General features: G+C 54.2%; 1 protein-coding gene across 8 annotated transcripts in view; it reads right to left on the bottom strand.

Annotated features, from left to right (window-relative positions):
- The window catches only part of LOC121563988 (LIM domain only protein 7-like), a 131,738-nt gene that overhangs the window by 64,103 nt on the left and 51,662 nt on the right, over nt 1–15,973 (bottom strand). For all 8 annotated transcript variants that reach the window (XM_045217937.1, XM_045217923.1, XM_045217917.1 and 5 more), the window contains exon 12: nt 3,044–3,848. In XM_045217937.1, the coding sequence (XP_045073872.1) occupies nt 3,044–3,848 (805 nt within the window). The remainder of the gene's footprint in view (nt 1–3,043; nt 3,849–15,973) is intronic.

The raw sequence follows: 15,973 nt of genomic DNA, 5'->3' as shown, positions 1-15,973 counted from the left end.
ATGTGATGGAGGGCCAGAGAGAGAGAGGGGTGGACACAGCACAGACAGGAGAGATGTGATGGAGGGTTAGAGAGAGAGAGGGTGGACACAGCACAGACAGGAGAGATGTGATGGAGGGCCAGAGAGAGGGGGTGACACAGTACAGACAGGAGAGATGTGATGGAGGGCTAGAGAGAGAGGGGGTGGACACAGCACAGACAGGAGAGATGTGGATGGAGGGTTAGAGAGAGAGGGGTGGACACAGCACATACAGGAGAGATGTGATGGAGGGCCAGAGAGAGAGAGGGTGGACACAGTACAGACAGGAGAGATGTGATGAGGGCTAGAGAGAGAGAGGGGTGGACACAGCACAGACAGGAGAGATGTGATGGAGGGTTAGAGAGAGAGGGGTGGACACAGCACAGACAGGAGAGATGTGATGGAGGGTTAGAGAGAGAGAGGGGGTGACACAGCACAGACAGGAGAGATGTGATGGAGGGCCAGAGAGAGAGAGGGGTGGACACAGCACAGACAGGAGAGATGTGATGGAGGGCCAGAGAGAGAGAGGGTGGACACAGCACAGACAGGAGAGATGTGATGGAGGGCTAGAGAGGAGTGGACACAGCACAGACAGGAGAGATGTGATGGAGGGCCAGAGAGAGAGAGGGGTGAACACAGCACAGACAGGAGAGATGTGATGGAGGGCCAGAGAGAGAGAGGGGTGGACACAGCACAGACAGGAGAGATGTGATGGAGGGCTAGAGAGAGAGAGGGTGGACACAGCACAGACAGGAGAGATGTGATGGAGGGTTAGAGAGAGAGAGAGGTGACAAGTACAGACAGGAGAGATGTGATGGAGGGCCAGAGAGAGAGGGGTGGACACAGCACAGACAGGAGAGATGTGATGGAGGGCCAGAGAAGAGGGTGGACACAGCACAGACAGACAGATGTGATGGAGGGTTAGAGAGAGAGAGGGTGGACACAGCACAGACAGGAGAGATGTGATGGAGGGCCAGAGAGAGAGAGGGGTGACACAGCACAGACAGGAGAGATGTGATGGAGGGCCAGAGAGAGAGAGAGGGTGGACACAGCACAGACAGAGAGATGTGATGGAGGGCTAGAGAGAGAGGGGTGGAACAGCACAGACAGGAGAGATGTGATGGAGGGTTAGAGAGAGAGAGGGTGGACACAGCACAGACAGGAGAGATGTGGATGGAGGGTTAGAGAGAGAGGGGTGGACACAGCACAGACAGGAGAGATGTGGATGGAGGGCCAGAGAAGAGAGGGGTGGACACAGCACAGACAGGAGAGATGTGATGGAGGGCCAGAGAGAGAGGGGTGACACAGCACAGACAGGAGAGATGTGATGGAGGGCCAGAGAGAGAGAGAGGGGACACAGCACAGACAGAGAGATGTGATGGAGGGCTAGAGAGAGAGAGGGTGGACACAGCACAGACAGGAGAGATGTGATGGAGGGCCAGAGAGAGAGGGGTGACACAGCACAGACAGGAGAGATGTGATGGAGGGCTAGAGAGAGAGGGGTGACACAGCACAGACAGGAGAGATGTGATGGAGGGCCAGAGAGAGAGAGGGGTGGACACAGCACAGACAGGAGAGATGTGGATGGAGGGTTAGAGAGAGAGAGGGGGTGGACACAGCACAGACAGGAGAGATGTGATGGAGGGTTAGAGAGAGAGAGGGTGGACACAGCACAGACAGGAGAGATGTGATGGAGGGCCAGAAAGAGAGAGGGGTGGACACAGCACAGACAGGAGAGATGTGATGGAGGGCTAGAGAGAGAGGGGTGACACAGCACAGACAGGAGAGATGTGATGGAGGGCTAGAGAGAGAGAGGTGACACAGCACAGACAGGAGAGATGTGGATGGAGGGCTAGAGAGAGAGAGGGGTGGACACAGCACAGACAGGAGAGATGTGATGGAGGGCCAGAGAGAGAGGGTGGACACAGCACAGACAGGAGAGATGTGATGGAGGGCTAGAGAGAGAGAGGGTGGACACAGCACAGACAGGAGAGATGTGATGGAGGGCCAGAGAGAGAGAGGGGTGGACACAGCACAGACAGGAGAGATGTGATGGAGGGCCAGAGAGAGAGAGGGGTGAACACAGCACAGACAGGAGAGATGTGATGGAGGGCTAGAGAGAGAGAGGGGTGAACACAGCACAGACAGGAGAGATGTGATGGAGGGCTAGAGAGAGAGAGGGGTGGACACAGCACAGACAGGAGAGATGTGATGGAGGGCTAGAGAGAGAGAGGTGACACAGTACAGACAGGAGAGATGTGATGGAGGGCCAGAGAGAGAGAGAGAGAGGGGTGGACACAGCACAGACAGGAGAGATGTGATGGAGGGCCAGAGAGAGAGAGAGGGGTGACACAGCACAGACAGGAGAGATGGATGGAGGGCCAGAGAGAGAGAGGGGTGGACAGCCAGACAGGAGAGATGTGATGGAGGGCCAGAGAGAGAGAGGGGTGGACACAGCACAGACAGGAGAGATGTGATGGAGGGCCTAGAGAGAGAGAGGGTGGACACAGCACAGACAGGAGAGATGTGATGGAGGGCCAAGAGAGAGGTGGACACAGCACAGACAGGAGAGATGTGATGGAGGGCTAGAGAGAGAGAGGTGGACAGCACAGACAGGAGAGATGTGATGGAGGGCCAGAGAGAGAGAGGGGTGGACACGGCACAGACAGGAGATGTGGATGGAGGGTTAGAGAGAGAGAGGGGTGGACACAGCACAGACAGGAGAGATGTGATGGAGGGCCAGAGAGAGAGAGGTGGACACAGCACAGACAGGAGAGATGTGATGGAGGGCCAGAGAGAGAGAGGGGTGGACACAGCACAGACAGGAGAGATGTGATGGAGCCCAGAGAGAGAGAGGGGTGACACAGCACAGACAGGAGAGATGTGATGGAGGGTTAGAGAGAGAGAGGGGTGGACAGTACAGACAGGAGAGATGTGATGGAGGGCTAGAGAGAGAGAGAGGGGTGGACACAGTACAGACAGGAGAGATGTGATGGAGGGAAGGAAAGAGGAAGTCGTTACTCACGTTGTAGAGCCTGGGGATGGAGGACACTCTGGAGGGCTTGGATCCAAACGGCCTGGGGGTGAAGCCGGCAGAGAGGGAGGAAGAGCTCTCAGACCGGCGGTATCCCCTGGGGAGAGAGGCGGACACCCCAGCCCCTCCCGGAACCCTGGAGCTGTACCTGAAGAGGGGGAGGTCCTGCTGCTGGGGAGCCGAGACACGGCCCGAGTCTGGTTCTACCACCGACGTCTGGGTCTCTAGAGCAGAGAGGAGGGCTTTGGAGGCAGAGCGTCTGTTGGAGCTGGTGCCGTCGGTTAGGTTTGACCCGGTACCGTTCACCAGGCCAGAGGCAGTTGGAGAAGAACTGGTACCAGTGGTAAAGCCTGAGCCAATTCCATTTGTGAGGGTCGTGGGGATCCCGTTTGAGAGCATGGAGGTGTTCTGGTCTAGTCCAGTGGAGATCATGAGAGCTGGGCTAGAGATGGCCCGGCCCCGGGTCTGGGAGGACAAAGGAGAGGCAGAGGAGAGGGTGGGGGCTAAACCACCAGCTGCGTCTGGATCCACCGGTGTGCCTGTGTGACGCCTCTCCCCCAGGACGAGGGGCTCTGATCGGGGCGCGGCTCTGGCTGACGGTCCCCGGGCCTGGAGGGTCACGCTGGGGGTGGTGGAGGGTTCCGAGGCTCCGGGGCTGTAGGGAGACTCCACGGAGGAGCTGAGGGCCGGCGGGGCTCTGGTGTGGGGTCGGAGATCCAAAGAACCATCCTTGGCCGAGGTGGAGGGAGAGACAGTGGCGTGGCTACTGCTGTATGGGGCCTCCTCATCCTCCTCCCTGTATTACAATATGACAGGAGAGAGGAGGAGTGGTACCATATGACAGGAGAGAGGAGGAGTGGTACCATATGACAGGAGAGAGGAGGAGTGGTACCATATGACAGGAGAGAGGAGGAGTGGCACCCACATACAGGAGAGAGGAGGAGTGGCACCATATGACAGGAGAGAGGAGGAGTGGCACCACATGACAGGAGAGAGGAGGAGTGGTACCATATGACAGGAGAGAGGAGGAGGATGGGTACCACATGACAGGAGAGAGGAGGAGGATGGTACCACATGACAGGAGAGAGGAGGAGGAGTGGAACCATATGACAGGAGAGAGGAGGAGGAGTGGCACCACATGACAGGAGAGAGGAGGAGGGGTACCACATGACAGGAGAGAGGAGGAGGAGTGGCACCCATATGACAGGAGAGAGGAGGAGGAGTGGCACCCACATGACAGGAGAGGAGGAGGAGTGGCACCACATGACAGAGAGAGAGAGGAGTGGTACCATATGACAGGAGAGAAGGAGGAGCAAACCACATGACAGGAGAAAAGAGGAGGGTGGTACCATATGACAGGAGAGAGGAGTGGCACCACAAGACAGAAGAGGAGGAGGATGCACCGACAGGAGAGAGGAGGAGGAGGGGTACCCACATGACAGGAGAGGAGATGAGGACCACATGACAGGAGAGAGGAGGAGGAGGGGCACCAATGACAGGAGAGAGGAGGAGGATGGGTACCATATGACAGGAGAGAGGAGGAGTGGCAACCACAGACAGGAGAGAGGAGGAGTGGCACCACATGACAGAGAGAGGAGGAGTGGCACCACAGACAGGAGAGAGGAGGAGTGGTACCATATGACAGAGAGAGGAGGAGGATGGTACCACATGACAGGAGAGAGGAGGAGTGGTACCATATGACAGGAGAGAGGAGGAGAATGGTACCCACATGACAGGAGAGAGGAGGAGGAGTGGTACCATATGACAGGAGAGAGGAGGGAGGGCACCATATGACAGGAGAGAGGAGGAGTGGTACCACATGACAGGAGAGGGAGGAGATGGTAACCATATGACAGGAGAGAGAGGAGGAGTGGTACCATATGACAGAGAGAGGAGGAGGAGTGGTACCACATGACAGGAGAGAGGAGGAGTGGCACCATATGACAGGAGAGAGGAGGAGGAGTGGCACCATATGACAGGAGAGAGAGGAGGAGGGAACCACTGACAGGGAGAGGAGGAGAGGGGCACCATATGACAGGAGAGAGGAGAGGAGGGAACCATATGACAGGAGAGAGGAGGAGGAGTGGTACCAATGACAGGAGAGAGGAGGAGGAGTGGCACCACATGACAGGAGAGAGGAGGAGGAGTGGTACCATATGACAGGAGAGAGGAGGAGGAGGGTACCAATGACAGGAGAGGAGGAGGAGTGAAACCACATGACAGGAGAGAGGAGGAGGAGGGAACCATAGACAGAGAGAGAGGAGGAGTGGTACCACACGACAGGAGAGAGGAGGAGTGGTACCATATGACAGGAGAGAGGAGAGAGGGGTACCACATGACAGGAGAGGAGGAGGAGTGGTACCATATGACAGGAGAGAGGAGGAGGAGTGGTACCATATGACAGGAGAGAGGAGAGGGGGCACCATATGACAGGAGAGAGGAGGAGTGGCACCACATGACAGGAGAGAGGAGGAGTGGCACCATATGACAGGAGAGAGGAGGAGGAGGGCACCACATGACAGGAGAGAGGAGGAGTGGCACCACATGACAGGAGAGAGGAGGAGGGGGGTACAGGAGAGGGGACCATATGACAGGAGAGAGGAGGAGGAGTGGTACCATATGACAGGAGAGAGGAGGAGTGGTACCATATGACAGGAGAGAGGAGGAGGAGTGGCACCATATGACAGGAGAGAGGAGGAGTGGTACCATATGACAGGAGAGAGGAGGAGGAGTGGTACCATATGACAGGAGAGAGGAGGAGGAGTGGTACCATAGACAGGAGAGAGGAGGAGTGAGGTACCATATGACAGGAGAGAGGAGGAGTGGTACCATATGACAGGAGAGAGGAGGAGTGGTACCATATGACAGGAGAGAGGAGGAGAGTGGCACCATATGACAGGAGAGAGGAGGAGTGGTACCATATGACAGGAGAGAGGAGGAGGAGTGGTACCATATGACAGGAGAGAGGAGGAGGAGTGGTACCATATGACAGGAGAGAGGAGGAGTGGTACCATATGACAGGAGAGAGGAGGAGGAGTGGTACCATATGACAGGAGAGAGGAGGAGTGGTACCATATGACAGGAGAGAGGAGGAGGAGTGGCACCATATGACAGGAGAGAGGAGAGGAGTGGTACCATATGACAGGAGAGAGGAGGAGTGGCAACCATATGACAGGAGAGAGGAGGAGTGGTACCATATGACAGGAGAGAGGAGGAGGAGTGGTACCATATGACAGGAGAGAGGAGGAGTGGTACCATATGACAGAGAGAGGAGGAGTGGTACCATATGACAGGAGAGAGGAGGAGTGGTACCATATGACAGGAGAGAGGAGGAGGGTGGTACCATATGACAGGAGAGAGGAGGAGATGGTACCATATGACAGGAGAGAGGGGAGGAGTGGTACCATATGACAGGAGAGAGGAGGAGGAGTGGCACCATATGACAGGAGAGAGGAGGAGGAAGTGGTACCATATGACAGGAGAGAGGAGGAGTGGTACCATATGACAGGAGAGAGGAGGAGTGGTACCATATGACAGGAGAGAGGAGGAGTGGTACCATATGACAGGAGAGAGGAGGAGGAGTGGTACCATATGACAGAGAGAGGAGAGGAGTGTACCATATGACAGAGAGAGGAGGAGTGGTACCATATGACAGGAGAGAGGAGGAGGAGTGGTACCATATGACAGGAGAGAGGAGGAGGAGTGGTACCACAGACAGGAGAGAGGAGGAGGATGGTACCATATGACAGGAGAGAGGAGGAGTGGTACCATATGACAGGAGAGAGGAGGAGGAGTGGTACCATACGACAGGAGAGAGGAGGAGTGGTACCATATGACAGGAGAGAGGAGGAGGAGTGGTACCATATGACAGGAGAGAGGAGGAGTGGTACCATATGACAGGAGAGAGGAGGAGTGTACCCATATGACAGGAGAGAGGAGGAGGGTACCATATGACAGGAGAGAGGAGGAGGAAGACCATATGACAGGAGAGAGGAGGAGTGACAATCATATGACAGGAGAGAGGAGGAGGAGTGGTACCATATGACAGGAGAGAGGAGGAGGAGTGGCACCATATGACAGGAGAGAGGAGGAGTGGTACCATATGACAGGAGAGAGGAGGAGTGGTACCACATGACAGAGAGAGGAGGAGGAGTGGTACCATATGACAGGAGAGAGGAGGAGTGGTACCATATGACAGGAGAGAGGAGGAGAGTGGTACCATATGACAGAGAGAGGAGGAGGAGTGGTACCATATGACAGGAGAGGAGGAGGAGTGGTACCATATGACAGGAGAGAGGAGGAGGAGTGGTACCATATGACAGGAGAGAGGAGGAGGAGTGGTACCATATGACAGGAGAGAGGAGGAGGAGTGGTACCATATGACAGGAGAGAGGAGGAGGAGTGGTACCATATGACAGGAGAGAGGAGGAGTGGTACCATATGACAGGAGAGAGGAGGAGTGGTACCATATGACAGGAGAGAGGAGGAGGAGTGGTACCATATGACAGGAGAGAGGAGGAGTGGTACCATATGACAGGAGAGAGGAGGAGGAGTGGTACCATATGACAGAGAGAGGAGGAGTGGTACCCACATGACAGGAGAGAGGAGGAGTGGTACCATATGACAGGAGAGAGGAGGAGTGGTACCATATGACAGGAGAGAGGAGGAGTGGCACCATATGACAGGAAGAGGAGGAGTGGTACCATATGACAGGAGAGAGGAGGAGGAGTGGTACCATATGACAGGAGAGAGGAGGAGTGGTACCATATGACAGGAGAGAGGAGGAGGAGTGGTACCATAGACAGGAGAGAGGAGGAGGAGTGGTACCACATGACAGGAGAGAGGAGGAGGAGTGGTACCATATGACAGGAGAGAGGAGGAGGAGTGGCACCATATGACAGAGAGAGGGGAGGAGGTACCATATGACAGGAGAGAGGAGGAGGAGTGGTACCATATGACAGGAGAGAGGAGGAGGAGTGGTACCATATGACAGGAGAGAGGAGGAGGAGTGGTACCATATGACAGGAGAGAGGAGGAGTGGTACCACATGACAGGAGAGAGGAGGAGTGGCACCATATGACAGGAGAGAGGAGGAGGAGTGGTACCATATGACAGGAGAGAGAGGAGGAGTGGTACCATAATGACAGGAGAGAGGAGGAGGAGGGTACCCATATGACAGGAGAGAGGAGGAGGAGTGGTACCATATGACAGGAGAGAGGAGGAGGAGTACCATATGACAGAGAGAGGAGGAGGAGTGGTACCATATGACAGGAGAGAGGAGGAGTGGCACCACAGACAGAGAGAAGGAGGAGTGGTACCATATGACAGGAGAGAGGAGGAGTGGCACCATATGACAGGAGAGAGGAGGAGGATGGTACCATATGACAGGAGAGAGGAGGAGGATGGGTACCACATGACAGGAGAGAGGAGGAGTGGTACCACATGACAGGAGAGAGGAGGAGTGGTACCATATGACAGGAGAGAGGAGGAGTGGTACCATACGACAGGAGAGAGGAGGAGGAGTGGTACCACATGACAGGAGAGAGGAGGAGTGGTACCATATGACAGGAGAGAGGAGGAGGAGTGGCACCATATGACAGGAGAGAGGAGGAGGAGGTACCATATGACAGGAGAGAGGAGGAGGAGTGGTACCATATGACAGGAGAGAGGAGGAGGAGTGGAACCATATGACAGGAGAGAGGAGGAGTGGTACCATATGACAGGAGAGAGGAGAGGAGTGGTACCATATGACAGGAGAGAGGAGGAGGTGGTACCATATGACAGGAGAGAGGAGGAGTGGTACCATATGACAGGAGAGAGGAGGAGGTGGTACCATATGACAGGAGAGAGGAGGAGTGGTACCATATGACAGGAGAGAGGAGGAGGTGGTACCATATGACAGGAGAGAGGAGGAGGAGTGGTACCATATGACAGGAGAGAGGAGGAGGGTGGTACCACATGACAGGAGAGAGGAGGAGTGGTACCATATGACAGGAGAGAGGAGGAGTGGCACCATATGACAGGAGAGAGGAGGAGGGAACCACATGACAGGAGAGAGGATGGTACCATATGACAGGAGAGAGGAGGAGTGGTACCATATGACAGGAGAGAGGAGGAGGGGCACCATATGACAGGAGAGAGGAGGAGGAGTGGTACCATATGACAGGAGAGAGGAGGAGTGGTACCACATGACAGGAGAGGAGGAGTGGAACCATATGACAGGAGAGAGGAGGAAGTGGTACCACATGACAGGAGAGAGGAGGAGGATGGCACCATATGACAGGAGAGAGGAGGAGTGGTACCATATGACAGGAGAGAGGAGGAGTGGTACCATATGACAGGAGAGAGGAGGAGGAGTGGTACCATATGACAGGAGAGAGGAGGAGTGGTACCATATGACAGAGAGAGGAGGAGGAGTGGCACCATAGACAGGAGAAGAGGAGATTACATGACAGGAGAGAGGAGGAGTGGAACCCACATGACAGGAGAGAGGAGGAGTGGTACCATATGACAGGAGAGGGAGGAGTGGTACCATATGACAGGAGAGAGGAGGAGTGGTACCACATGACAGGAGAGAGGAGGAGGAGTGGTACCATATGACAGGAGAGAGGAGGAGGTGGTACCATATGACAGGAGAGAGGAGGAGTGGTACCATATGACAGGAGAGAGGAGGAGTGGTACCATATGACAGGAGAGAGGAGGAGAGTGGCACCATATGACAGGAGAGAGGAGGAGTGGTACCATATGACAGGAGAGAGGAGGAGTGGTACCATATGACAGGAGAGAGGAGGAGTGGTACCATATGACAGGAGAGAGGAGGAGTGGCACCACATGACAGGAGAGAGAGGAGTGGTACCATATGACAGAGAGAGGAGGAGTGGTACCATATGACAGGAGAGAGGAGGAGTGGTACCATATGACAGGAGAGAGGAGGAGTGGTACCATATGACAGGAGAGAGGAGGAGTGGTACCATATGACAGGAGAGAGGAGGAGTGGTACCATATGACAGGAGGAGTGGTACCATATGACAGGAGAGAGGAGGAGTGGTACCATATGACAGGAGGAGTGGTACCATATGACAGGAGGAGTGGTACCATATGACAGGAGAGAGGAGGAGTGGTACCATATGACAGGAGAGAGGAGGAGTGGTACCATATGACAGGAGGAGAGGCACCATATGACAGGAGGAGTGGTACCATATGACAGGAGAGAGGAGGAGTGGTACCATATGACAGGAGAGAGGAGGAGGAGTGGTACCATATGACAGGAGAGAGGAGGAGTGGTACCATATGACAGGAGAGAGGAGGAGTGGTACCATATGACAGGAGAGAGGAGGAGGAGTGGTACCATATGACAGGAGAGAGGAGGAGTGGTACCATATGACAGGAGAGAGGAGGAGTGGCACCATATGACAGGAGAGAGGAGGAGTGGTACCATATGACAGGAGAGAGGAGGAGTGGTACCATATGACAGGAGGAGGGAATCATATGACAGAGAGAGGAGGAGGAGTGGTACCATATGACAGGAGAGAGGAGGAGTGGTACCATATGACAGAGAGAGGAGGAGTGGTACCATATGACAGGAGAGAGGAGGAGGAAAGGTACCATATGACAGGAGGAGTGGTACCATATGACAGGAGAGAGGAGGAGTGGTACCACATGACAGAGAGAGGAGGAGTAGTACCATATGACAGGAGAGAGGAGGAGTGGTACCATATGACAGGAGAGAGGAGGAGGAGTGGTACCATATGACAGGAGAGAGGAGGAGTGGTACCATATGACAGAGAGAGGAGGAGGAGTGGTACCATATGACAGGAGAGAGAGGAGGAGTGGTACCATATGACAGGAGAGAGGAGGAGTGGTACCATATGAGAGGAGGAGGAGTGGTACCATATGACAGGAGAGAGGAGGAGGAGTGGTACCATATGACAGGAGAGAGGAGGAGGAGTGGTACCATATGACAGGAGAGAGGAGGAGTGGTACCATATGACAGGAGAGAGGAGGAGTGGTACCATATGACAGGAGAGAGGAGGAGTGGTACCATATGACAGGAGAGAGGAGGAGTGGTACCATATGACAGGAGAGAGGAGGAGTGGTACCATATGACAGGAGAGAGGAGGAGTGGTACCATATGACAGGAGGAGTGGTACCATATGACAGGAGAGAGGAGGAGTGGTACCATATGACAGGAGAGAGGAGGGAGTGGTACCATATGACAGGAGAGAGGAGGAGGGTACCATATGACAGGAGAGAGGAGGAGGAGTGGTACCATATGACAGGAGAGAGGAGGAGTGGTACCATATGACAGGAGAGAGGAGGAGTGGTACCATATGACAGGAGAGAGGAGGAGTGGTACCATATGACAGGAGAGAGGAGGAGGAGTGGTACCATATGACAGGAGAGAGGAGGAGTGGTACCATATGACAGGAGAGAGGAGGAGGAGGGTACCATATGACAGGAGAGAGGAGGAGATGGTACCATATGACAGGAGAGGAGGAGGAGTGGTACCATATGACAGGAGAGAGGAGGAGGAGTGGTACCATATGACAGGAGAGAGGAGTACTGACAGAGAGTAGATACCATATGACAGGAGAGAGGAGGAGGAGGACACCATATGACAGGAGAGAGGAGAGAGTGGTACCATATGACAGGAGAGGAGGAGGAAAGGATGACCATATGACAGGAAGAGGAGGAGGAGTGGTACCATATGACAGAGAGAGGAGGATGGAGTACCATATGACAGGAGAGAGGAGGAGGAGTGGTACCATATGACAGGAGAGAGGAGGAGTGGTACCATATGACAGGAGAGAGGAGGAGGAGTGGTACCATATGACAGGAGAGAGGAGGAGTGGTACCATATGACAGGAGAGAGGAGGAGTGGTACCATATGACAGGAGAGAGGAGGAGGAGTGGTACCATATGACAGGAGAGAGGAGGAGGAGTGGTACCATATGACAGGAGAGAGGAGGAGGAGTGGTACCATATGACAGGAGAGAGGAGGAGTGGTACCATATGACAGGAGAGAGGAGGAGTGGTACCATATGACAGGAGAGAGGAGGAGGGACTCACATGACAGGAGAGAGGAGGAGTGGTACCATATGACAGGAGAGAGGAGGAGTGGTACCATATGACAGGAGAGAGGAGGAGTGGTACCATATGACAGGAGAGAGGAGGAGGAGTGGTACCATATGACAGGAGAGAGGAGGAGTGGTACCATATGACAGGAGAGAAGAGGAGGAGTGAGGTACCATATGACAGGAGAGAGGAGGAGGAGTGGTACCATATGACAGGAGAGAGGAGGAGTGGTACCATATGACAGGAGAGAGGAGGAGGAGTGGTACCATATGACAGGAGAGAGGAGGAGGAGTGGTACCATATGACAGGAGAGAGGAGGAGGAGTGGTACCATATGACAGGAGAGAGGAGGAGGAGTGGTACCATATGACAGGAGAGAGGAGGAGGAGTGGTACCATATGACAGGAGAGAGGAGGAGGAGTGGTACCATATGACAGGAGAGAGGAGGAGGAGTGGTACCATATGACAGGAGAGAGGAGGAGGAGTGGTACCATATGACAGGAGAGAGGAGGAGGAGTGGTACCATATGACAGGAGAGAGGAGGAGGAGTGGTACCATATGACAGGAGAGAGGAGGAGGAGTGGTACCATATGACAGGAGAGAGGAGGAGGAGTGGTACCATATGACAGGAGAGAGGAGGAGGAGTGGTACCATATGACAGGAGAGAGGAGGAGGAGTGGTACCATATGACAGGAGAGAGGAGGAGTGGTACCATATGACAGGAGAGAGGAGGAGTGGTACCATATGACAGGAGAGAGGAGGAGTGGTACCATATGACAGGAGAGAGGAGGAGGAGTGGTACCATATGACAGGAGAGAGGAGGAGGAGTGGTACCATATGACAGGAGAGAGGAGGAGGAGTGGCACCATATGACAGGAGAGAGGAGGAGGGGTACCATATGACAGGAGAGAGGAGGAGTGGTACCATATGACAGGAGAGAGGAGGAGTGGTACCATATGACAGGAGAGAGGAGGAGTGGTACCATATGACAGGAGAGAGGAGGAGGAGTGGTACCATATGACAGGAGAGAGGAGGAGTGGTACCATATGACAGGAGAGAGGAGGAGGAGTGGTACCATATGACAGGAGAGAGGAGGAGTGGTACCTGACAGGAGGAGTGGTACCATATGACAGGAGAGAGGAGGAGTGGTACCATATGACAGGAGAGAGGAGGAGTGGTACCATATGACAGGAGAGAGGAGGAGGGGTACCATATGACAGGAGAGAGGAGGAGTGGTACCATATGACAGGAGAGAGGAGGAGGAGTGGTACCATATGACAGGAGAGAGGAGGAGTGGTACCATATGACAGGAGAGAGGAGGAGTGGTACCATATGACAGGAGAGAGGAGGAGTGGTACCATATGACAGGAGAGAGGAGGAGGAGTGGTACCATATGACAGGAGAGAGGAGGAGGAGTGGTACCATATGACAGGAGAGAGGAGGAGGAGTGGTACCATATGACAGGAGAGAGGAGGAGGAGTGGTACCATATGACAGGAGAGAGGAGGAGGAGTGGTACCATATGACAGGAGAGAGGAGGAGGAGTGGTACCATATGACAGGAGAGAGGAGGAGGAGTGGTACCATATGACAGGAGAGAGGAGGAGTGGTACCATATGACAGGAGAGAGGAGGAGGAGGGTACCATATGACAGGAGAGAGGAGGAGGAGTGGTACCATATGACAGGAGAGAGGAGGAGGAGTGGTACCATATGACAGGAGAGAGGAGGAGGAGTGGTACCATATGACAGGAGAGAGGAGGAGTGGTACCATATGACAGGAGAGAGGAGGAGGAGTGGTACCATATGACAGGAGAGAGGAGGAGGAGTGGTACCATATGACAGGAGAGAGGAGGAGTGGTACCATATGACAGGAGAGAGGAGGAGTGGTACCATATGACAGGAGAGAGGAGGAGTGGTACCATATGACAGGAGAGAGGAGGAGTGGTACCATATGACAGGAGAGAGGAGGAGGAGTGGTACCATATGACAGGAGAGAGGAGGAGGAGTGGTACCATATGACAGGAGAGAGGAGGAGTGGTACCATATGACAGGAGAGAGGAGGAGTGGTACCATATGACAGGAGAGAGGAGGAGGAGTGGTACCATATGACAGGAGAGAGGAGGAGTGGTACCATATGACAGGAGAGAGGAGGAGTGGTACCATATGACAGGAGAGAGGAGGAGTGGTACCATATGACAGGAGAGAGGAGGAGAGGTACCATATGACAGGAGAGAGGAGGAGTGGTACCATATGACAGGAGAGAGGAGGAGGAGTGGTACCATATGACAGGAGAGAGGAGGAGTGGTACCATATGACAGGAGAGAGGAGGAGGAGTGGTACCATATGACAGGAGAGAGGAGGAGGAGTGGTACCATATGACAGGAGAGAGGAGGAGGGGTACCATATGACAGGAGAGAGGAGGAGGAGTGGTACCATATGACAGGAGAGAGGAGGAGTGGTACCATATGACAGGAGAGAGGAGGAGTGGTACCATATGACAGGAGGAGTGGTACCATATGACAGGAGGAGTGGTACCATATGACAGGAGGAGTGGTACCATATGACAGGAGGAGTGGTACCATATGACAGGAGGAGTGGTACCATATGACAGGAGGAGTGGTACCATATGACAGGAGGAGTGGTACCATATGACAGGAGGAGTGGTACCATATGACAGGAGAGAGGAGGAGTGGTACCATATGACAGGAGAGAGGAGGAGTGGTACCATATGACAGGAGAGAGGAGGAGTGGTACCATATGACAGGAGACAGGAGGAGGAGTGGTACCATATGACAGGAGAGAGGAGGAGGAGTGGTACCATATGACAGGAGAGAGGAGGAGTGGTACCATATGACAGGAGAGAGGAGGAGTGGCACCATATGACAGGAGAGAGGAGGAGGAGTGGTACCATATGACAGGAGAGAGGAGGAGGAGTGGTACCATATGACAGGAGAGAGGAGGAGTGGTACCATATGACAGGAGAGAGGAGGAGGAGTGGTACCATATGACAGGAGAGAGGAGGAGGAGTGGTACCATATGACAGGAGAGAGGAGGAGGAGTGGTACCATATGACAGGAGAGAGGAGGAGGAGTGGTACCATATGACAGGAGAGGAGGAGGAGTGGTACCATATGACAGGAGAGAGGAGGAGGGTGGTACCATATGACAGGAGAGAGGAGGAGTGGTACCATATGACAGGAGAGAGGAGGAGTGGTACCATATGACAGGAGAGAGGAGGAGGAGTGGTACCATATGACAGGAGAGAGGAGGAGGAGTGGTACCATATGACAGGAGAGAGGAGGAGGAGTGGTACCATATGACAGGAGAGAGGAGGAGTGGGTACCATATGACAGGAGAGAGGAGGAGGAGTGGTACCATATGACAGGAGAGAGGAGGAGTGGTACCATATGACAGGAGAGAGGAGGAGGAGTGGTACCATATGACAGGAGAGAGGAGGAGTGGTACCATATGACAGGAGAGAGGAGGAGTAGGTACCATATGACAGGAGAGAGGAGGAGGAGTGGTACCATATGACAGGAGAGAGGAGGAGGAGTGGTACCATATGACAGGAGAGAGGAGGAGTGGTACCATATGACAGGAGAGAGGAGGAGTGGTACCATATGACAGGAGAGAGGAGGAGTGGTACCATATGACAGGAGAGAGAGGAGGAGTGGTACCATATGACAGGAGAGAGGAGGAGGAGTGGTACCATATGACAGGAGAGAGGAGGAGTGGTACCATATGACAGGAGAGAGGAGGAGTGGTACCATATGACAGGAGAGAGGAGGAGGAGTGGTACCATATGACAGGAGAGAGGAGGAGGAGTGGTACCATATGACAGGAGAGAGG

Source organism: Coregonus clupeaformis, chromosome 6 (assembly GCF_020615455.1).
Source record: "Coregonus clupeaformis isolate EN_2021a chromosome 6, ASM2061545v1, whole genome shotgun sequence".
In the NCBI taxonomy this organism is placed as follows: domain Eukaryota; kingdom Metazoa; phylum Chordata; class Actinopteri; order Salmoniformes; family Salmonidae; genus Coregonus; species Coregonus clupeaformis.
The sequence above is the reverse complement of the archived record's forward strand: the minus strand, read 5'-3'. Positions and strand labels throughout refer to the sequence as shown.